Source organism: Aquarana catesbeiana, linkage group LG09 (genome assembly GCF_042186555.1).
Source record: "Aquarana catesbeiana isolate 2022-GZ linkage group LG09, ASM4218655v1, whole genome shotgun sequence".
NCBI lineage: Eukaryota > Metazoa > Chordata > Amphibia > Anura > Ranidae > Aquarana > Aquarana catesbeiana.
In genome coordinates, this window is record NC_133332.1 from 228,081,724 (window position 1) to 228,106,089 (window position 24,366).

A 24,366-nucleotide genomic window follows, 5' to 3' on the forward strand; every position below is an offset into this window, starting at 1 on the left:
ACATCCTTGAATGAAGACCACATTCACTGTTAGGGAATTCATTTGTTTGAGAAAAAGTCTCCATACTGCTCCTTTGTATTTTCTCATTGCTGCGGCAAAAATGAAGGTATGTTTGTTGTTAAAAGGAAAATTCTACAAGTGTATGGTCAGCTTCACATGGGCAAAGTACAGTATGTGCCAAATAAAAGGTTGGGGTTTACCACATGGGCGTCCGCAGGTAGGGGCAAGCACCCCCCGGAATCAGCAAGGGTCCGCCGCGGCCACCGCAGACTCACACCCTCCCTCACCAACGATCATCCAGTGCAATCGCTCGGCTCCAGCCTCCAGTCCCTGTGCAGATATAGATCCGGCCGGCGCCGCCCACTCAAGTGGACTGGTGTGGTGTAGAAACTCTTACAGAGGACTGGAGGAGGAGGAAGCAAGGAGAACTCGTCGCTGCCTAGGCCTCATCACAGGAAATCCTGAAGTCAAGTGGTATACCTTTCAGCAGTGAAGAACCAAAGGTAACAGCATATATAGTCAGAGAGGTAATTTAGTGGGATTTTATGGATGCCAGGCAAGTAAATTTAAACGAACATCAAGATAAAAAGTATAAATGACATTTTATTGAACATAAACAAAGTTTAAAAATGATGCTGGCTATGCATAATATAGAACCAACAGCGATGCATATCAACATAAAGAATGAAGGGTCACTCGGCACTATAGTCCCGACATGTTTCGCCCGTTGGGGCGATTCAGGGAATATGTGTTGAGGGACCGAGCTGGATAATATCACTGCATAAAATAAAATACAATTAGAAGCCATCAAAATATTAGCCAAAATGTATATTTGGGGAGAAAGAAAGATGTTAGTGACTGTCCAAAGCTAAAATGTTCAAATGCCAACTATTGGATAGTTACCTGCTGTAAAGATGAGACCAGGCGTGGTAGAATGGATATTGCGCTGTACTGGGGAGAGTTGGCTTGGGTGAGCCCAGGTGAGGGCCGTGGGACCATTGTCTGTCACATGAGAGAAAAATGTGAGTGGAAAGGTTGGAAGGGGGAATAATCAGGGAACGAGGGGGGGGGGGGGGGGGAGCAAGAAGAGGAAGAGAAAGGAGAGGAATGTGGGGGAGAGGAAAAAAAAAAAAAGTAAAAAGGAGAGGAGAAGATGAGGGGGGAAGAGGGGGAGGGGAAGAGAAGAGAGAGAAAGAAGGAAGGAATGGGGTGTGAAAAGTGAGGACGAAGAAGGAAAAGGGGAACAGAAAAGAAAGAAAGGGCCAGAGGTGAGAGTATAGGAGGAGTAAAAGTGGGGAGTGGAATGTGCGTGAAAACAGCCGGAGGGTGGTAATAGTGTAGGTGATAATAAGGTGATAATTAGATTAAATGGGCCTAGGGGAAAAAATACTTACACAGGACCGGTTGGGTCTAAGGGAAAGCTAGTGCTGCCAAATATAGATGTTTATCTGATTAGGAAAGATAAGGCCCATAATTAATATCTACATTAGTTAATACTGGATATAGAGGGAGGTTTATGGGAAGAAAAAGCACTGCCAAAATGAGGTTAATTTAGAAAGAAATATATTTTGCAAATACTATTAAAAAACAGATATATTGGTTATCCATATAGGAGAAAACCATAATCCTGTATACAAATCGTCTATGCCCACTTTCAAAGCGGAAGTGGGAAGAAAAATTCCTTTAAAAGACGGTAACAGGTGCTTATATTGAATAAATGATTAGCCTGAACCAGCAATATTAATCTTAGTTTTTTCACACTCCTATTATGACTTCTCCCTCCTCACATTAATTTCCCCATCATGAGTCTCTGAGCGGAAACGGAGGACAGAGGCGCGCCCACTAAATGGGCTATGTCAGCTGCTTGAGCACCCGCCCCTCTCTATCCTCACACAGCTCGTGATGTCTTATGGGTAATGTAGTTTTTTACCCTCATCTTCACCTGTCCCCGTGCCGCTCTCCTGTTTCTCCCGCTCCATTGGATGTCGGCAGACATGTGACCGGCACGCACGCACATTTAAACCTCACTCATCACACTGCATTCAGATGACGGACGGGCTGCCATTCCGATGTATTTCCCTGCACAAGGTACTTCTTGAAATTACTCTCCTGTTGTCATTTTCTCAACAAAAAATTTTGTTTTTCACCGCTCTGCCCCACATCTCAACCTCCCTGCTCCCCGCTTAATATTGCTGGTTCAGGCTAATCATTTATTCAATATAAGCACCTGTTACCGTCTTTTAAAGGAATTTTTCTTCCCACTTCCGCTTTGAAAGTGGGCATAGACGATTTGTATACAGGATTATGGTTTTCTCCCATATGGATGACCAATATATCTGTTTTTTAATAGTATTTGCAAAATATATTTCTTTCTAAATTACCCTCATTTTGGCAGTGCTTTTTCTTCCCATATACCTCCCTCTATATCCAGTATTAACTAATGTGGATATTTATTATGGCCCTTATCTTTCCTAATCAGATAAACATCCCCATTTGGCAGCCCTCGCTTTCCCTTAGACCCAACCGGTCCTGTGTAAGTATTTTTTCCCCTTGGCCCATTTAATCTAATTATCACCTTATTATCACCTACACTATTACCACCGTCTGGCTGTTTTCACGCACATTCCACTCCCCACTTTTACTCCTCCTATACTCTCACCTCTGGCCCTTTCTTTCTTTTCTGTTCCCCTTTTTCCTTCTTCCTCCTCACTTTTCACACCCCATTCCTTCCTTCTTTCTCTCTCTTCTCGTCCCCTCCCCCTCTTTCCCCCTCATCTTCTCCTCTCCTTTTTACTTTTTTTTTCCCTCTCCCGCACATTCCTCTCCTTTCTCTTCCTCCCCCCTTCTCTTTCTCTACTCCCCCCCCCCGTTCCCTGATTATTCCCCCTTCCAACCTTTCCACTCACATTTTTCTCTCATGTGGCAGACAATGGTCCCACGGCCCTCACCTGGGCCCACCCAGGCAAACTCTCCCCAGTACAGCGCAATATCCGTTCTACCACGTCTGGTCTCATCTTTACAGCAGGTAACTATCCAATAGTTGGCAGTTGAACATTTTAGCTTTGGACAGTCGCTAACATCTTTCTTTCTCCCCAAATATACATTTTGGCTAATATTTTGATGGCTTCTAATTGTATTTTATTTTATGCAGTGATATTATCCAGCTCGGTCCCTCAACACATATCTCCTGAGGAAGCCCCAACAACCGAAACATGTCGGGACTATAGTGCTGAGTGACCCTTCATTCTTTATGTTGATATGTATCGCTGTTGGTTCTATATTATGCATAGCCAGCATCATTTTTAAACTTTGTTTATGTTCAATAAAATGTCATTTATACTTTTTATCTTGATGTTCGTTTAAATATATTTGCCTGGCGCCCATAAAATCCCACTAAATTACCTCTCTGATTATATATGCTATTCAGGGATGGTGCCGCCCTCTCTTTGACAGTGTCACCTATCCATACCAACCAGCAAAGGTAACAGCAGTTACATTAGGAGGAACATAATATATATTGGAAAGCTGGAAGTGGAACAGGTATTGCTGGAAAGATCATATCATCTGTCCTGTTCTGTATACAGCTATATACACCCACCTTCCTTCCTGTAATCCTCCATCATCACTGACTGTAGATATATATTTTCTGTACTGTATATATAGCTGTAGTCAGTGATGATGGAGCAATACAGGAAGGAAGGTGGTTTATATACAGTATATGTATATATGGGGGTGGGGGTGAATGTTATTCGTATATACAGGAAGGAAGGTGGGTGTATATAGCTGTATACAGGACAGATGATGTATATCTGCCGTCAGTGATGATAGAGACCTTTCTCTATATACAGGTAGGGAGGTGGATGTATATATAGCTGTATATACCCACCTTCCCTCCTGTATATAGAGATCTTCCTCAATCATCACTGACTGCAGATATATATCATCTGTCCTATATACACACTCACTTTCCTTCCTGTATATACGAATACCATCCATCCCCCTATATACACATACTGTAACCCTCCGTACTGTACAGGCTGCATTTAATGTGCACAGTGAGGCTGCATATGATGGGCACATGCCTGCGCTTTATGTGATAATGACTAACCTCCTCCCTTCATGACATTGTCAAAAAGATGTGGAGCATGGGTGACCTTAAAATTATACCCCCTTGAAAAAAGTTCTGCGGACGCCCATGGTTTACCATATATGTGTTTAGAATGTGAGAGAATCTTCCACAGGTACAGGGACAACATTCAGGGGTTGATAGGCAAGTAGACTGTGCAGTTGCTCCAGCAATTAGGAAATGAGGTAAAGCTTCACTTTGCAAAAAATACCCAATCACAGGCAAGAACATTTTAAAAAACAGAATGTATGCTTGCACATGATTGATAATGGAAGCCAGCAAAGTTTCTGCTCACTAAGCTCTGAAGCAACTGCACTTTTTAAAGTGCACAGTCTATTTGCCTTTAGTAAATCAACCCCTCGTTCTCCATGTAGATGGTGTTGGTGGTGTAAATCCAATCCCAGACTTTGGTGCTGCCAGGCCATTATTCTAACCATAAAGCCAGTTAGTTACTATATTTTTTGCTGATGTATATACATAATTTTATTTACAAGTGAAAAGGCTTTGAGAACTTTATTCCAAGAATACAAATGTTGAGGCTTCATTTTAGAAAAACCGGCAAACACCAAACACCACATAAATTGTTATTTTGGAAATTGTCTGTACTTTTAAATATAACAGATATCATTTACAAGTTTGTATTCGCTGAGTGTACTCTTCCTTGTATTTAACATTTCTTGAAAAGAATTTTTGCAGGAAGGACGTTTTTTTTTTCTTGTCCATTGAGGGACAGAGGAGGATTGGACACTGTCAAACAAAAAACTGTAAGCCAGCCAACCCGTTCTACAACTAGCATGCCTCCGCTTTGTTGCTGATTTTGAAGAAGGGAAGTTGTCTCTTTAGCTTTTTTTTTTCCTTCAAACAACACTTTTCTCTACACTGCTGCTAGAGGTTTCCCCTTTCATCAGCAACTGGCTGGTATGGTCCATCCTCAGCCTGGTTTTAAGAGTGCTGCATTTAGACCCCGCTGACCTTCAGGCACTGGGTTCCATGTGGGACACTTTCCAGACTATGGTAAAGGGAGCAGATTACAGGACTAAAGCCACCTGCATTGCCTCAGCGCTTGCTTTGTCTCTAAAGACTCACTAAGTTAGTAGGCCAGTCAGCCAAAGCACTGGGAGCTACCTGATTTTTATCTATTTCTGGGAACCATTATTCTCTGTTCCTGGCTGTTTTTGTTGTGGAGGGGGCTAATTCCGTGGGAGTTCTGACGTCATCTGCTTGGTGTAATGTCATACACACACTCCTGCACGCTTTCTCACAATACGGCATCGTAAAATCATCTCACTCCTGCTACTGCTTGCAGACAGCCATGTGGAACTCCAATCGTTGATCTGTTTCTGATGCCTGCCTACAGAGAATTAAGTCACTTCCAGCTATCTAATTCTCACCTACTACCAGCTGTATGGCTTTTGTGAGTACTTGGGGAATAACCTTCCTTAGTCTATACACTATCTTACCACATCACAGCTGCAATATGTCTAATTGCAGACACAAAGGGGACAGTGTCACTGTACTAGGTGCCCTCAGCTCACTTTCTGCTAACAGCTCCGGGGGCTGCTTGCTGCATGCTCACAAATGGTGCTAACATCTTCAGCCTCAATTCATCATGTCTTCTGATGTTAGTATCTCCAATCCTCAGAGTCCTCTTGAAGATTGGAAGCACCCTGATAGGTTGTTTGCTCTCTCAAATGCTTATTAGGATTGTATCCTTTTTGTGAGGATTTTGTTCAGAAATGGTCAGTTCCCTCTGTGGACCTGGCTGTATCTCGCTTTAACAAAGCATTTAAGACACCCATGCAGAATGCCCCTATCTTTAAGTCAAGAAGCGATTGAAAGCCCTCTCTAAATCTCTGTTGTGGTTGCTCTACACCCGATCCTGGCTGTGACTTTGTAAACCATGTCTAACTAGTCTGAATCTCTTAGAAAAGATGGTTGTCTTTGGCAAGGTTGATTCCTTGCTTGATAAGCACGTGTAGCCGAGAGCAGGTGTAAATTTTAGCTGTGATGGAGATTTGCTAAGCCTACAGTCTGAAGTCACCAAGCGGACATCTTTTTACACCCACTAAAGTCTTGCATTTCACACTTTTACTTTTACCACTAAACTGAGCTTATATAGTGAAATACAGTATTTAGAAGTCTGTGACACTGTCTTGATGTTGAATTTTAAAAGCATCAGCAAGCCTGCTGATCTCACACGTTTGCTAATCTGACAGAACACTGATGCTTTTAAAATTCAACATTAAAACAGTGTCATGGACTTCTAATTACTGTATTTCTTGATATAAGCTCAGTTTAGTGGTAAAAATGAGTGTGAAATGCAAGACTTTGGTGGGTGTAAAAAGATGTCCGCTTGGCGACCATAGACTGTAGGCTTAGTGTGGGAGACTACGGGGTGTACCAAGATGACCGTGACAGAACGTCACTTCCATTACAAGATTTGACGGGTTGCCTAATCTAACGGCACACCGGCACCTCAAAATCGTTCTCAGGAGAGGCAGAATGACGGTCTGCCTATGTAAACAAGGCAGACCACCATTCTGTGAGAGGGTGAAGATCGAGATCTTGTGTTTCTGCTAAAGCAGGAACACAGATCTTTGTCTTCCCCCAGTCAAAGCATCCCCCACACAGAAATCACTCCCTAGGAGCACATTTAACCCTTTGATCGCCCCTGATGTTAACCCCTTCCCTGCCAGTGTCACTAGTACAGTGACAGTGCATTTCTTTTAGCACTGATCACTGTATTAGTGTCACTGGTCCCCAAAAGTGTCACTTTGTGTCAGATTTGTCTGCAGCAATGTCGTAGTCCTGCTTGAAATCGCTGATCGCCGCCATTACTAGTAAAAACCATACTAAAAAAAAATTACATAATTATATTCCATAGTTTGTAGATGCTATAACTTTTACGCAAACCAATCAATTTACGTTTATTTGGATTTTTATTACCAAAAATATATAGCAGAATACATATTGGCCTAAATTGATGAATAAATAAGATTTTTTAAATTTTTTTATTGGGTATGTTTTATAGCATAAAGTATTGTATACAAAATATTGTATTTCTTCCAAAATTGTTGGTCTTTTTTTGTTTATAGCGCAAGAAATAAACATCGCAGAGGTGATCAAATACCACCAAAAGAAAGCTCTATTTGTGGGAAAAAAAGGACACAAATTTTATTTGGGTACAGCATCGCACAATTGTCAATTGTTAAAGTAACGCAATGCCATATTGCAAAACATAGCCTGGTCATGAAGGGGGGAAAACCTTGAGAGGTTAAAGATGCAGCTAGTGGCAAGGGCACCCATCTTCCTTAGAGGAAGAGGCCTTACAAAGTTGACTGCTAAGTCTTATCCCTCTGTGACTGTGAAGAAACATCCTTTTCACTTTCAGTAGGTCTTTATAGTTTTGAAAGATACATAGCATGACCCGTTCAAATATGTAAATCTAGTCAACATTGTAAAAAGGTACAGAGATCAGTTGTGAGTCATAGATAACAATAATGGTTATGATGATAAAGATCAATAAGTATGATATAAGCTAGGTTTACAGTACAATACATATATTATGAGCTACGATAGGTAGGGAAGGTGAGGTGGAGAGGAGGGGAAGGAGGACATACTTGTAATAACCATAAACCTGAAGACACTCTCGGAGAAGGGGTGACAGTTAGGCTTTGCACAGAGTATAGACAAGACACATATTAATCAAGCCCTCCCAGAATAGAAGACTGAAAGAAGAAAAAGAAAGGGAGAGAGAGATGGAACAGAATGGAAAGAAGAAGGAAACAGAATAAGGATGTTGGGGACACTAGCTAGAAACCCGGGGCATTCAATACCTATAGCAGTGCATAGCTTTCGGGGGGCATGAAGGGGTGAATGTATTGTATCCATGGGGCCAAGGTTTTTAGGAATTTCTTGTGTGTGTGTGTCTAGGAGAATGCTAGTCAGCCTTTCATCATAAAAAATTAATTAAAAAAATTGACTATGCGATGGTGAACTTTCACGAAGGAAGCAAACTGTTGTTTCTAAGCTTTCCACGGTAGTTTGTTTTGCCACTAGTGGAACATAGGTGGCCAATTTCAATCTTTCAAGGTCCAGAGGTTTCAAATGCAAAAGGACACACCAAGGATCTCTGGGAAAGAGGCAGGTTAACAACGTTTGGAACAGTTTTAGGTCCTTCGTCTAAAATCTAGAAAGCATAGAGCATGACCACCATGTGTAAAGTGCGTCCCCTGGGAGGGAACAGCCTCGAAAGCAGGTGTTGGAAGAGTTGGAGCAAAGGTGTGCTAAACGGTTTGGGACCATATACCATCTGGAGACTGATTCAAGCTTAAGCGTATTGATAGAACAGGAGGCTTTTGTGGTCCAGATTTGTATCCAATTTTCCCTATCTCTAGTGCCTTTAGCCTAGGTTCACATTTGTGCGAACACAGACATCGCATGTGATTAGCACCTGCACTGCGGGGCCGATCATATGCGATGTCTGTGCAATGCGAGTTCAGCCATACAGTTGTATGGCTGAACTCGCATTGAATTTGCACAAAAAGGTGCAGGGACTTTTTCCCCACACTGAAATCAGATTGCATGGGTGTTCTCACTTATGCGATCCGATTCCTGTGCGAGTTCACAGTTCGCACTGCGGTCTGTGAACCGATCTGGGGGTGTCATGAACATTGTATTGACACCCGCAGCGGTTCGCAGAGGGTAGTGTGAACTGCTTGCAGGAGAGATGTGATGCAGGAACCGGCGCTGCAGTCGCGCTAATTCCCGCATCGCACAAGTGTGAACCTAGGTGTAAAGTCATGCTAGAAACATATTTTTCATTTGTCCATTCCCTCGATTTCAGTCTTGAGAGCCTCCAAGCTTGGCTCCCAATCCATCTGCAAAGTCTTATATTCCAAGTCTGCCAAATCCTCAGATAAGCCTTCCTCTGCGTGACGGTGAGCCTCCGCTTTTCAAACTGGGGCGACATCTGTCAACCTTTAAAAATGTATAAAGTGGTCTCGCGCAGCGATATAAAAATCACTTAAAACACTATGTGCAATATAAAAGGAACTAAATAAAGTGCAATAAAAAGTACATATAATCACAAAAGCCCTGTGTGAAATAGATAAACGACTAAATAAAGTGCAGTAGGAAGTCCCCCAAAGGAGAGCTAAAACAATGTGCAACAAATGTCCATCAAAATAACTGTGTAAAATCTAAAATAAATAACACTAGGGTCCATATGAATGGTAAATGGTAAACAATGAATGGAGAAAAAAATATTGCAGAGGTCCTAAATGGAGGGTAATGAATAAATGGGGATGTATGAGGGATCTCCAGATCCAACCAATGGGTGACGTCATAAATGCAGACATAAAAAGTGTTAAAATGGACTCATAGCCAAAAGTGATGTAGAGATGTATATAATGTCCATAATAAATAATTCCACGAGTGGTCTCTTCAAGAAACAGCCTCACAGAACTCTTAATTCATATATGAAGAAAAAAACGCATCACTAAGTGATTGAACTTTCCACACCATCCTATTGGGACCTCTTCCTGTTTGTATGTCCTAGTAGTGGGGCCAGAAGGTACTTCTCCAACTGCCTAGGTTCTTCACTACACCGTCCTAATAGGCTCCAATGGGCGAAACAATAGGCAAGGGAAAAGGAAGAAAAGAGGGTGCCTCCAATAGTGTAGCATGTTAAATATAGGGTGCGTTTATTAAATGTAAAAACGGGTGGACTCTTACATTAAAACTGGTAAAAACAAGCATGAAACAGTAAACTCTGCGTTCTCCGTGCCTCCTTACGTCACTTCCAGTGTGCGTCTGATTCAAGCCACTCCCCTGGCTTGATATGATGCACACCGGAAGTGACATAAGGGGGCGCTGAGAACGCAGAGTTTACTGTTTCATGCTTGTTTTTACCAGCTTTAATGTAAGAGTCCACCCGTTTTTACATTTAATGGACACTAGTGTTAATAATTTTTGATTTTACACAGTTATTTTGATGGACATTTGTTGCACATTATTTTAGCTCTCCTTTGGGGGACTTCCTACTGCACTTTATTTAGTCCTTTATCTATTGCACACAGTGCTTTTGTGATTATATGTACTTTTTATTGCACTTTATTTAGTTCCTTTTATATTGCACATAGTGTTTTAAGTGATTTTTATATCACTGCGCGAGACCACTTTATACATTTGTATTTTTTACTTGTGTTATGTGAACACTAATGCCCCGTACACACGGTCGGACTTTGTTCGGACATTCCGACAACAAAATCCTAGGATTTTTTCCGACGGATGTTGGCTCAAACTTGTCTTGCATACACATGGTCACACAAAGTTGTCGGAAAATCCGATCGTTCTAAACGCGGTGACGTAAAACACGTACGTCGGGACTATAAACGGGGCAGTGGCCAATAGCTTTCATCTCTTTATTTATTCTGAGCATGCGTGGCACTTTGTCCGTCGGATTTGTGTACACACGATCGGAATTTCCGACAATGGATTTTGTTGTCGGAAAATTTTATATCCTGCTCTCAAACTTTGTGTGTCGGAAAATCCGATGGAAAATGTGTGATGGAGCCTACACACGGTCGGAATTTCCGACAACAAGGTCCTATCACACATTTTCCGTCGGAAAATCCGACCGTGTGTATGGGGCATAACAGGTTTTGCTGCTGGTTTTATACTTTTTATTATCACTTTCTGAGTATAGACACATTTTATACGTTACTCCTAGTAGCGCGAGGGACACTGTCACATATTTATCTGTCAACCTTTGTTGACTCTTGCCAAGCCTGCAGTCTGGATGCTTGGGTGTAGGAGGTGGTGTTTCTGGGGTAAAAAATTGAGTTTTGCTCCCTAACCCCTTCTTTTACCACTTCCAACTTTTTTGTATTTATGCACAGACTATCAGACCTTTTAGGTCTCAGTCTGCAGCATACCGGTTTTACTCCCAACAAGTTTACTGTTCCAAACTGAAAAGGGACATTTTCCTCATTTTGGATCTCAAGCTCTGATTTGTTTACAATCAAAAAATTCCAGATGGGATCTGGAATAGAATCCAATAGGATCTGTCCTAGGGAGATTTTCTGGCTTCTGTGGACGTCAAAGTTGCTTACTTGCATGTGCATGCCCATTTTTTCAGCCCATCAGTGGGTTCTAAGCTCACTATCTGTGTGTGGCCCTGTTTTGAGGCCTCTCCCCTGCACCACATGTGTTCACCAAGGTGATGGCTCCAGTGTTAACCCTATTGTGTTCTTCTGGCATTCCCATTTGAGATACTTAGGTGACTTCGTTTTAAAGGGAACAGTCAGAGGGCTCTGTTGTGCAATGTATCTCTTAAAGTTTTACTAAAACCACAACAGTAAAGTTAGTCTGTATATGCAGTAAAGCATGCTTGTTATACTCACTGTAGAATGTAAGGGGTTAATCCCACGCATTGTGTAAAAAGGCTGTTTTATTCTGTCTTCTTCCACAGTCTCCAATCTATCTCCTGATAGTACAGAGCCTTGGGGGCACTCTGCACATGCTCGGTTTGGTGTGTTTTGCCAGAGAGTTGTTTTTTGTTTTTTTGTGAGGGTGCATGTGATCAGCACAGGGCCAATCAGCACTGTCTAGACAGAGGGTCAGGGGTCCTGCAGTCTCATAAGACAGTCAGGGGAAAATGAAAAACTCCTCCTGCAAGCTTTAACTAGTTCTCGGCTGGACACTGATAGAAGTCACAAGACTGCTATATACTGCTGATAAGAAAAGGTATTTATCAGTTTAGATTTACTAAAATTATTGCATTTCCATGGTCTGTGTACTGTGGGGGACCAGATATAGTGAATGCAGGGTCCTGAGTTTAGTAACACTTTAACTGTACCTTGTTCAGGTGGATCCTGAACCTTCAGAAATCATCACTGGAACTGAATCATAAGTTGAAATGTCTGGGTCTGGTCCTTGATACATCTCAAGCCATATTCTTTCTTCCCCAGGAGAAACTTCAGATTCTCTGGTCTCTGGTTCATACTCTTCAGTCTACACTCTGTCCAACTCTTCTCTTCTGCATGAGCATTTTAAGGGTGATGATAGCCTTCTTCAGTGCAGTCTACTTAGCCCAATTTTACTCCCGGCATCTGCATCTAAACATTCTGCTTTCATGGGATAATCTTTTCCTTCTCTGGACAGCCCAATTTGGTTGACATCAAAGACCAGGCTATCCCTGGTTTGGTGGCTCAGGAATGCAGTTCTGGAGTCGGAAGCCTTTTCTTCCCCTCTTTTGGAAGATTCTTATGAAGGCCATCTTCTCAGGCTGGTGAAGAGTTCTGGGGAACCTTGTGTCCCAGTAAACATCCTGGAGTTTTGTGAAGTTTAGCTGTGCATTCACCATTGGAACACCTTGCTGGAGGGTTATCCGATCTGGATTCAGTCAGACAACACCACAGCGGGGGGCAAACAGTAACTGTCAGAGAGGAACCAGATACCTTGTTGCAGCAAAAGCGTAAGAGCAGATTCTGCCCTGAGCAGAAGTTCCAGTCTGGTCAGCTGAATACATTCCAAGTGTAAGCAATGAGCAGGGAAGATTTCCTCAGCCGGTAGCACCTTGACCTGGAAGAGTGGTTCCGGTATCCGGAGGTGTTCTAGGACCTGTGTTGCAGGTAGGGGATACTGGATATAGATTTCCTGGCCTACCTGGACAGGTTTATATTCGGGTATAGGGATGAGTACACTCTGATCTATGCATATCCTCCCCTTATACTTCTTCCTTGTCTGCTCTGCAGGATTAAGGTGGAGGCAAGGCTGCCACCTGGTCTCCTGTTCTTCTCATTTCTGGCCTCATCTGATATAAGGTGTAAGTTCTATGTTGTGTTTTCTTGGGTCTTTTAGCAATTATTTGCTGTTTTTCCACCCTCCAGTTGGGACTGCTTTTGGACACCCTGAAGGTGAAAGACGTGATGTGTCCCTCAATGTAAATGAAATATAGGATTTTTACACTCCCCATAAAACCATTTTCTTGGAGTCCATCATGGAGCACTTATTCCATCCTTCTGTGTTTATGATAATGCTCTCTATACTGCTTTGCTCCAAAACTGAAGCATACTGAAAGTAAGAGGAGTTATCCTGGCCTTGGTTAGCCTACAGTTTTTTTGTTTACGAGTGTTAAATTCTCATGTGGTTGGCAGCATAACCTGAAGGTAAAGGACTTCCTGCATCCTTCAGTGGACTGCAAGGAAAGTATTTTTTTAATGATTACAAAAATTCAATTTTTTGTTCCATTGTTTCTTACCAGAAAGTATATTCAACCAAGACTTGGAAGCAAAGCAACCCAACAATTATGAGGAAGCGAACAGCAATTCCCAGCATTCCAGCGGTGAGTAGGTGCATGGAGCAATTCCCAGCTCCACTGGTAATTTTATACTTGATATAAACGAAGTAAAGGAAGTGAGATTGAGTTTTGCAGTGCATCCGGAAAGTATTCACAGTGCTTCACGTTTTCCACATTTCATAATGTTACAGCCTTATTCCAAAATTGATTAAATTCATTATTTTCCTCAAAATTCTACAAACAATACCTCATAATGACAATGTGAAAGAAGTTTGTTTTGAAATCTTCTTAAATGTATTAAAAATAAAAACAAAAAAAATCACATGTACATAAGTATTCACAGCCTTTGCCATGACACTCAAAATTGAGTTCAGGTGCCTCATGTTTCCATCTTTGAGATGTTTCTACAACTTGATTGGACATGCTTTGGAAAGGCACACACCTGTCTATATAAGGTCCCACAGTTAACAGTGCATATCAGAGCACAGTCCATGAAGTCCAAAGAATTTTCTGTAGACCTCTGAGACAGGATTGTTTGTATCGAGGCACAGATCTGGGGAAGGGTACAGAAAAATTTCTGCAGCAGGTCCCAATGAGCACAGTAGCCTCCATCATCTGTAAATAGGAGAAGTTTGGAACCACCAGGACTCTTCCTAGAGCGGGCTGCCTGGCCTAACTGAACAATCGAGGTAGAAGGGCCTTATTCAGGGAGGTGACCAAGAACCAAATGGTCACTCTGACAGAGCTCCAGCATTTCTCTGTGGAGAGAGTAGAACCTTCCAAAAGAGCAACTATCTCTGCAGCACTCCACCAACCAGGCCTGTATAGTACAGTGGCCGGACAGAAGCCACTCCTCAGTAAAAGGCACATGACAGCCCACCTGATGTTTGCCAAAAGGCACCTGAAGGACTCTCAGACCATGAGATACAAAATTCTCTGGTCTGATGAAACAAGGATTGAACTCTTTGGCCTGAATAGCAAGCCTCATGTCTGGAGGAAACCAGGCACCTCCTCATCACCTGGCCAGTACTATCCCTACAGTGAAGCATGGTGGTGGCAGCATCATGCTGTGGGGATGTTTTTCAGTGGCAGGAACTAGTCAGGATCGAGGGAAAGATGAATGCAGCAATGTATAGAGACATCCTTGATAAAAACCTGCTCCAGAGCGCTCTGGACCTCAGACTGGGGCAAAGGTTCATCTTCCAACAGGAAACCAACCCTAAGCACACAGCCAAGGTAACAAAGGAGTGGCTGGGATCGACTCTTTGAATGTCTTTGAGTAACCCAGGCAGAGCCCAGACCTGAACCCGATTTGAACATCTCTGGAGAGATCTAAAAATGGCTGTGCACCGACGCTCCCCATCCAACCTGGTGGAGCTTGAGAGGTCCTGCAAAGAAGAATGGGAGAAACTGCCCAAAAATAGGTGTGCCAAGCTTGTAGCATCATACTCAAAAAGACAAGGCTGTAATTGGTGCCAAAGATGCATCAACAAAGTACTGAGCAAAGGCTGTTAATACTTATGTACATGGGATTTATTTTTTATTTTTTTTTCAATAAATTTGCAAAGATTTCAGACAAACTTCTTTCATGTTTGTCATTATGGGGTATTGTTTGAAGAATTTTGAGGAAAATAATTTAATCCATTTTGGAATAAGGCTGTAACATAACAAAATGTGGAAAAAGTGAAGCGCTGTGAATACTTTCCGGATACACTGTAAATTGCAAGCCACTACTATGTGCCGATATTACACGTATTGAACCCTGCCACCACTGACGTGTGATAATGTGGATTGACTATCTGGTCTCCATTAATATGCTCATCTACTGCCGTGTTTCTGCTCCTCTACTGTCCTCTTCACAACCCCTTACTATTCCCTTACCAACCGTTTATTGCATCTCTATTTCCTGTCTACAACCTTGTTCTATTTCATTATTGCCCCCTTAATGCACCCCTTTTAACCCTCTAACCTCTTAATGCTCCTCTAACACCCCCTTTACTACACCCACACCACCAACTATTGCTCTTCTGCTGCCAACATACTATTACTCGACCACCTCTCCACTTAACTGTGCTGTACATTTGCACTTCCTTGCGCCTTCTCCACTGAACATCTTTGAATCTCCTGACTTCTCCACTGAACGTCTTTGAATCTCATGACTTCTCCACTGAAATTCTTTTGACCAAGGACATGACCCCGCTCACTGCCACCATACCATCACATAAGGCCCTGCTCGCCACCACTGCACTTTATTGCAGGGCCCTGCTCTCTGCTACTGCACTGATGCTCCCGATCCTGCTTGCTACCATGACACTGACATGTATGGACCCCACTCTCAGTCACCACACCAACACACAGGACCTAGCTTGCCACCAACGTACTTCTATATGTGCTGCTACTGCAGTACCATGCATTTCTGCCTTCACTGATACCATACTGATGTGCACTTCCACATTCACCCTGTTCAAAGAATGAGCACACTTTTGCTTTTTCAAAATGGCACCCATACCTAGGGCATGCATAGTAACAAACTAATGATATAATCTCCTTGCTGATACAGCACATGTGTCAGGTGTTGCCACCATTATGGGTATCACCATTTTACTGGAGTTCATTACAATTCACAACAAGTAGATTGCCTTTTTTTTCTCCGGAGGTTCAGATTTCCTAAGACCCCTTTCACACTGAGGCGCTTTACAGGTGCTACAGCGCTAAAAATAGCGCCTGTAAAGAGCCTCACCTGTCTCTCCAGTGTGAAGCCCGAGGGCTTTCACACTGGAGTGGTGCGCTTGCAGGACGTTAAAAAAAAACTCCTGCAAGCAGTATCTTTGGAGCGGTGAAGGAGCGGTGTATACACCACTCCTTCACCGCTGCTGCCCATTGAACTGAATGGGCACCACTGCAGAACCGCCGGGAAAAGCGCCGTTGCAGCGGCGCTTTGAGGGTCGTTTTAACCCTTTTTCGGCTGCTAATGGGGGTTAAAACCTCCACACTAGCGGCCGAAAAACACTGCAAAAATGACGTTAAAGCGCCGCTATTATTAGCGCCGACACCCCAGTGTGAAAGGGGCCTTAGATATGAAAAGCTGAGGATTTGCCACAAACCGGATGTAAAGTTGTGGACACATCTTTTTTTACCCAGGGGCACGAAGTTAACACTAATTCTTAGGAAAGATTGTAAAATTTCTGCATTTGCATGAGGTTGTTTTGTGTAGACATACATGTACTGCTCAGTCAAGTTTTTAGTAACTTTGTTTTTGCAGCTGGCTCAAGTCGAACTCGTGCAGGGATGTCCGATATGGCCGGAGGAGGAGGAAGCGGAGGAGGGGCCAGTTGGCAGAAGGGTAGGTTACTCCGGAATGTGTGTACATGTGCAGGTGATACTTGAAAAATTTGAATATCGTGCAAAACTTCATTTATTTCAGTAATGCAACTTAAAAGGTGAAACTAATATATGAGATAGACTCATTACTTGCAAAGCAAGATAGTTCAAACCGTTATTTGTCATAATTGTGATGATTATGGCTTACAGCTCATGAAAACCCCAAATCCACAATCTCAGAAAATTAGAATATTGTGAAAAGGTGCAATATTCTACGCTCAAAGTCTCCCACTCTAATCGGCTAATTAAGCCATAACACCTGCAAAGGGTTCCTGAGCCTTTAAATAGTCTCTCAGTCTGGTTCAGTAGGAATCACAATCACAGGAAAGACGGCTGACCTGACAGTTGTGCTGAAAACCATTATTGACACCCTCCATAAGGAGGGAAAGGCTCAAAAGGTAAGTGCAAAAGAAGTTGGATATTCCCAAAGTGCTGTATCAAAGCACACTAATAGAAAGTTATGTGGAAGGGAAAAGTGTGGAAGAAAAAAGGTGCACAAGCAGCAGGGATGCCCGCAGCCTGGAGATGATTGTCAGGAAAAGGCCATTCAAAAGTGTTGGGGACTTTCACAAGGAGTGGACTGAGGCTGGAGTCAGTGCATCAAGAGCCACCACACACAGATGGATCCTGGACATGGGCTTCAAATGTCGTATTCCTCTTGTCAAGCCACTACTGAACAACAAACAATGTCAGAAGCGTCTTACCTGGACTAAAGAAAAACAGACCTGGTCTGTTGCTCAGTGGTCCAAAGTCCTCTTTTCTGATGAGAGTAAATTTTTCATCTCATTTGGAAACCAAGGACCCAGAGTATGGAGGAAAAATGGAGAGGCAAACACTGCAAGATGCTTGAAGTCCAGTGTGAACTTTCCACAGTCTGTGTTGATTTAGGGAGCCATGTCATCTGCTGGTGTTGGTCCACTGTGCTTCATTAAGTCCAGGGTCAACGCAGCCGTCTACCAGGAGATTTTGGAGCACTTCATGCTTAATTCCGCAAACGAGCTCTATGGGGGTGCTGACTTCATTTTCCAGCAGGACTTGGCACCTGCCCACACTGCCAAAAGCACCAAAACCTGGTTCAATGACCGAGGGATTACTGTGCTTGATTGGCCAGCAAACTTGTCTGACCAAACCCAATAGAGAATCTATGGCGCATTGCCAAGTGAAAGATGAGAGACATGAGACAGAACAATGCAGAAGACCTGAAGGCTGCTATTGAAGCAATATGGTCTTCCATAACACCTTAGCAGTGCCACAGGCTGATAGCTTCCATGCCATGCCGCATTGAGGCAGTAATTGCTGCAAAAGGGGCCCAAACCAAGTACTGAGTGCATATGCAAGCTAATGCCCCGTACACACGGTCGGACTTTGTTCGGACATTCCGACAACAAAATCCTAGGATTTTTTCCGGCGGATGTTAGCTCAAACTTGTCTTGCATACACACGGTCACACAAAGTTGATGGAAAATCCGATCGTTCTAAACGCGGTGACGTAAAACACGTACGTCGGGACTATAAACGGGGCAGTGGCCAATAGCTTTCATCTCTTTATTTATTCTGAGCATGCGTGGCACTTTGTCCGTCAGATTTGTGTACACACGATCGGAATTTCCGACAACGGATTTTGTTGTCGGAAAATTTTATATCCTGCTCTCAAACTTTGTGTGTCGGAAAATCCGATGGAAAATGTGTGATGGAGCCTACACACGGTCAGAATTTCCGACAACAAGGTCCTATCACACATTTTCCATCGGAAAATCCGACCGTGTGTACAGGGCATTATACTTTTCAGAGGTCCGATATTGTTCTATGTATAATATTGATTGCATGTAATATTCTAATTTTCTGAGATTGTGGATTTGGGGTTTTCATGAGCTGTAAGCCATAATCATCACAATTCTGACAAATCAAGGCTTGAACCATCTTGCTTTGCATGTAATGAGTCTATCCTTTTGCACGATAGTTTTTCGAGTCTCGCCTGTATAGTTAAATTGAAGGATCATACTAAATTACACCACTGGGTGATGCTGTTGAATACGAAATTATGGCTGGTTTTTAACCTTTTAACATTTGCTTAAACCTGTGTTTCGCAACCTTTTTTCAGTCAAGGCTTCCTTTAAAATTATGTATAACAAAACGAATAGTTTGACATAACGCAGCAACATCCACACACGTAGGACACCCAACGTTAAAGGGGATTTTATTCTTCCAAAGCAAACACACCTTTGCACACTGGTACTGACTAGTATACCAATGGGGGAGATTTGCTAAAACTGTGTGCACACAGAATCTGGTGCTGGGGGTGTACAATGAAAACCTGTGGCTTTATGGGCTGGCTTGACCACCCACTGGCTTATATACAATCTTTTGGCAATTTGTAGGTATTTTGCCAAGGCATCCCTGAAGAAACTTGCAGGGCACCCTGGTTGAAAAAGAGTGGCTCAAAAAATTCCTGACAAAGTAGTATCTCTCTCTCTCTCTCTCTCTCTCTCTCTCTCTCTCTTCCCCCCTCCCTCTCCCCCCTCCCTCTCCCTCTCTCCCCTTCTCTCTCTCTCTCTCTCTCTCTCTCTCTCCCCCCCTCTCTCTCTCCCTTTCCCCCTCCCTCTCCCTCTCCCCCCCTCCCTCTCCCCCCTCCCTCTCCCTCTCTCCCCTTCTCTCTCTCTCTCTCTCTCTCTCTCTCTCTCTCTCCCCCCCTCTCTCTCTCCCTTTCCCCCCCCCCTCTCTCTCTCTCCCCCTCCCTCTCCCCCTCTCTTTCTCTCCCTCTCTCTCCCTCCCTCCACCCTCTCTCTCTCTCTCTCTCCTCCTCTCCCTCCACCCACCCCTCTCCCTCCCTCTCCCCCCTCTCTCCCCCTCCCTCTCTCCCCCCCTCTCTCTCTCCCTCTTCCCCCTCTCTCTCTCCCCCCTCTCTCTCTCTCCCCCTCCCTCTCCCTCTCTTTCTCTCCCTCTCTCTCCCTCCCTCCACCCACCCTCTCTCTCTCTCCCTCCACCCACCCTCTCTCTCTCTCTCTCTCTCTCTCTCTCCTCCTCTCCCTCCACCCACCCTCTCTCTCCCCCCTTCCCCCCCCTCTGTCTCCCTCCCCCCTCTCTCTCCCCCCTCTCTCTCTCCCTCCCCCCACTCTCTCTCTCTCCCTCCCCCCCTCTCTCTCTCTCTCCCCCCCCCTCTCTCCCTCCTCCCCCTCTCTTTCTCTCTCTCCCACTCTCCCCCTCCCTTTCTCCCCTTTTTTCTCTCTCCCTCTCACTTTTATTGTATCTCCTGCTTCTCAACTCTTCCTATCTCTCTTTCTTCCCTGTTCTTCTTTTTCTCTCCCCCATTCTCTCCAGCCAGTCCATTCTTCCTATATATTCTCTCCCTCTCTTTGTTTCTATCCTCCTCTCTCTCTCCAGCTTGTCCCTTTCCTGCCAAAGTAATACCTCTCTCTCCCCCTCCCTCTTTCCTCCCCCTTCTCTCCCAATTTCCCTTTGGGATTAATAAAGTATTCTGTATGTCTTTTCACATACGTAGAGGGTTAAACTGTAAACTTCAAAGACAGGGTTCTCAAAATCTTAGAAGCCATTGCAGTCGTGCATGTTGCTATGCAATCCTTTGTGCTCACCACACTGCTTTGTAGGTTATGTTAGCAGTTTTATATAATAATGATAACACGGTAATGCTGGATTGAGAGCCCTTTCAATGTTTGTCATTTCAGAATCTCCTAGCCCCATGATTTCAAGCCCATTTCCAGTCATGCAAGGTTTGTTTGATTTTTTTATACCAAGACCTTTGCATAATTCATGTGTTTGTACTTACATGTGGCACACATTTGCAAAATGCATCTCACATCTTGCTGATTGAGATAGTTGCCTTAGTAGCCATGTACAGCCCAATATATTTCAGCTGTCTTTTGCAAAAGTACAGTCTGGAGAAGGTGCCCCCTGTCACACGGGCTCCTCCGTTTGGCGGACTGTGCTTGCTCAGCTGGGGATCGCTCCACTGATGACAGGTCTGTCTCTGCTCACTGTGCTGAGCCGAGACGGACACAGTCCCACTGTCCTCTATGAGGAAATCGGGTAAAAACGGACCGCCTGTCTGTTTTTCATCCGGTCCGCCAGACGGATGGACAATAGGACCACCATCTGTCTGGATTGGGCGGGCAGGATCAGATCGCATAGCAGCAGATGTCAGTGGACATGTCACTGCTGACATCTGCCACTCCATAGGGGAGAGTGCAAGGTCTGATCGGGTCCACCTGAAAAACTGACAGGCGGACCTGATCGGACAGCCTGTGTGAAAGGGGCCTAAGGAGTAGTAGTAAGGAAAACAATTTTTCTAGGGAAACCAGAAGGTTTTGACAGGTTTTAATAATATAAGCTCCAGTTTTCCCTCTGCAATAATTCTTGAGAGCCTTTGTCAACACCAGTACTCAACTACGTAGTGTTGAGTGAAGCCCTTCTTTAACCCCTCTCCGTCTGCATTCTTTGTTGTAAAGTTTCTGAGCATGATGCCCCATGCTGGGGACATGGGGCATGACTGTACTGTTTAGGACTACCCGAGGAGGCAATAACAAATGTTTCATATGGTCAAAGTGCTTTTTATGGCTTATGTATAACTTGCTAGGTATCACTTTGCAACCTGCATGATGCATTTGTTTTCCAAAGGATGGGAAAAACATAAGGCATATGGCACTGTAGTCCATGGGTAATCTGCAGGAAAAAAAAACCCATTGGGTCCTGGAGCTACAGCCAACAAGCAGAAGTCATATCACACATCACATTTCAAGTAGCTTTTCTCATTATGGTTGCTTAACTCCTTCACACCACCTCCCAGTGGCCCTTTAAATTGGCTTTGGTGCATGGAAGCAGATTGACTTCCTAATCATGTGACCATGATTGGCTCTCACAGGACCAATCGCAATATTTCCTATGCACACACATTCATGGAAATGGCTGTAAAAATGCTGGGTGCTGTAATAGCCACCAGCTGGATACCACAGAGAATCTGAATGTAGAAATGTCATCAGCACACTAAGGATTCCTCAGAAGGGTCCAAAGCGTTATTTACATGATCACATGGTACACATCCGGCAATGCTTCAGAGCCACGCCGGGCCCCTTTGTCAGGCAAGCGGCTCTAACAGGAGTCACGTCATTACGAGTCAATTGCTCTGGCTCCCGATCAGAAGCCTTGACCGAGAACCATTGGAGACAGCTTGATCAATGTGCTGGCAGCAAGCAATGAGTGCGCTCTTGGCACATAACCTCAGACTGCCATGGACACATGGACACATGGATGGGAGTTAAAGTCCATACTACCTGCCGTTGCACATGTGCATTACACGATTAGGAGGAAGTTAAACTCAAACAAGTAAATCAGATAAATCTTATACCTAGGGTGCAGGAGAACCAACGTTTCAGGGATTATGGGACCCTCCTACCCTTTTTTTGGTGATCACCTAGTACACCCTCACTTTTTAGTACACTGGGACTCTGCTTTACTTGTATTTTAGCTGTTTATCTATTACATATACCATTTGTACTTGAAAAGTTTACATTAAGTTATACTCAATGACTGTGCGTAGTTTGTGTCTTAATGACAATATTATCCCAATGTTGAGCTGAGTTTGAGCTGAGCTGAGTTTACTGGTACAATGCAGTTCTCGTATTATACAAAAACATTACAAGTTTGTAAATATTCTGTATGAATGTTGCATCTTCCTACTAAAAAAACCTGTTTGCAGTCCAACCTCTGTGGGTTTTAGTGTACTTACCTACCTTTGGTATACAACGGTTAGAACCTCTTAGGTTTTTCGTTGCCGTCTATGTCCCAGCTGGGGGCCTTACTTTCTCTTTTTGTCCTGGTGACCATCGTCACTGGAACTGAAACCAACGAACAATTTTTAATGGTCTCTTTCTCTGGAATAGAGGAAGAATATTCCTACTGGGACGACACTAGTGGTGACCAATTTGTAAGAGAGGAAATCCCCTCAAAATCCTCTCACTTTTTTTTCCTCTCTTGTGAAAAGAAGTTAAAAAAAAAACCTGGTAATGAGTTTTAACCTTTTTTTACTCTATTCAAAACAAAAGTTTTGGCTTCAATTAAATTGTGACTATTTTTATATGTTAAGGAAAAGAAAGATTATTGTGACATCTTGTGAAAGCCAAAAAAGGTACTTTTCTTAAAGTCTTATTGGGTTACATTCACAAAAATTAATTTAGCTTCCTAAAAAACAAAAGGATAATCCTTGTCTTTTTTTTTAATATATATTATTTAACCTCCTTCAGGCAAGGGATGGAAGAAAAAAATAAAAAGAAAAGAGGAAAACAACAAGCTGGTTAAAGAGGAGAAGAGTGGAAAAGCAGAAGGTAAGCATGAGATGGGAGATAAAAGCTGTTATCTATGGTGTTTCCAGACCATGGAAATATCGTCAATATACCTGCTCTGGCACTGTATATCACTCTGATAGCCACAGCGGATTACTCTGGCAAGGTCAAACACTGATATGGTTTGTACATAATCTTTCTACGTCATTATGTGAGTTTGCATAACAGCTGTTTATGCTGTTTCTTATAGGTATGTATAGGATGTTAAAGCGATTGAAAAGGCATTTTTTTTAAATAAACATCTCTATTTCTACCTGCTCTGTGTTAAGGAATTGCACAAAGCAGCCCTGAACCTCTTCTTCTTAGGTCCCCGGCTGGCTCTCCTAGCTACTCCGCTCTGTCCAGCTCCCCCACGGGAAGCCGCTTCCCATAGGGGCATTCATGCATGCTCGCTCCCGAGCCCCTCTACTGCATTCATTGACACAGACAGCAGGACTTGGCCCCGCCCCCCACTCCCTCGTCACTGGCTTTGACAGCACTGGGAGCCAATGGCTCTCGGTGCCCCAGGAAAGCCAGTGAGACCCGGAAGTGAGGGAAGAGAAGAGCTGCAAACGTGCACAGAGCTGGATCGAATGAGGGCTCAGGAAAGTATAATGGGGGGAAGGGGTTAGGGGCAAATTTTTTGCCTAAACGTTTTTGTACTTTAATGCATGGAATGCATTAAAGTAAAAAAATGTTTAGGCTTTAGAACCACTTTAATACCTAGGCTGCTTTGATCACGGTGGTGTGGTGAGGATCATGTTATGTAGGGGTTGCCAGAAATTTGATGTAGTCTCCATGTGTGCTTTTCATTCACCCATTGGCTGTGCAAGGGAAAACGGCATGACAGTAGGTCATAGCTGTGCAGTGAATTAGAACAGGCAAGTTTTACCACCTAAAAATAAATACATATAAATGTGTTCAAGCACTTAGTTTCAAATTATTTACAAATTGCTAAAAAGTGGTAAAGGGAAACAGTACAGTGTGGAAAGTAAGTATACAGCAGACTTTTTGGTTTAAATCCTCAATTTGGGTTTTAGGTTGGTGTAAGGCCCCTTTCACACTGGGGAGGTGGGGGCGTTGGCGGTAAAACGGCGCTATTTTTAGCGCCGATTTACCGTCGTTTTTGCAGCGGTATTCGGCCGCGTGCGGTTTTAACCCTCGCTGGCGGCCAAAAAAGGGTTAAAACCGCTCGCATAACGCCGCTACAGCCGCACTGCCCC

General features: G+C 43.5%; 1 protein-coding gene across 9 annotated transcripts in view; it reads left to right on the forward strand.

The window, feature by feature from the left end:
* The window catches only part of LOC141108356 (zinc finger protein 618-like), a 270,313-nt gene that overhangs the window by 204,260 nt on the left and 41,687 nt on the right, over positions 1-24,366 (forward strand). For all 9 annotated transcript variants that reach the window (XM_073599896.1, XM_073599895.1, XM_073599897.1 and 6 more), the window contains 4 exons: positions 13,395-13,475; positions 16,693-16,773; positions 20,495-20,539; positions 23,066-23,146. In XM_073599896.1, coding sequence (XP_073455997.1) covers positions 13,395-13,475; positions 16,693-16,773; positions 20,495-20,539; positions 23,066-23,146 — 288 coding nt within the window. The remainder of the gene's footprint in view (positions 1-13,394; positions 13,476-16,692; positions 16,774-20,494; positions 20,540-23,065; positions 23,147-24,366) is intronic.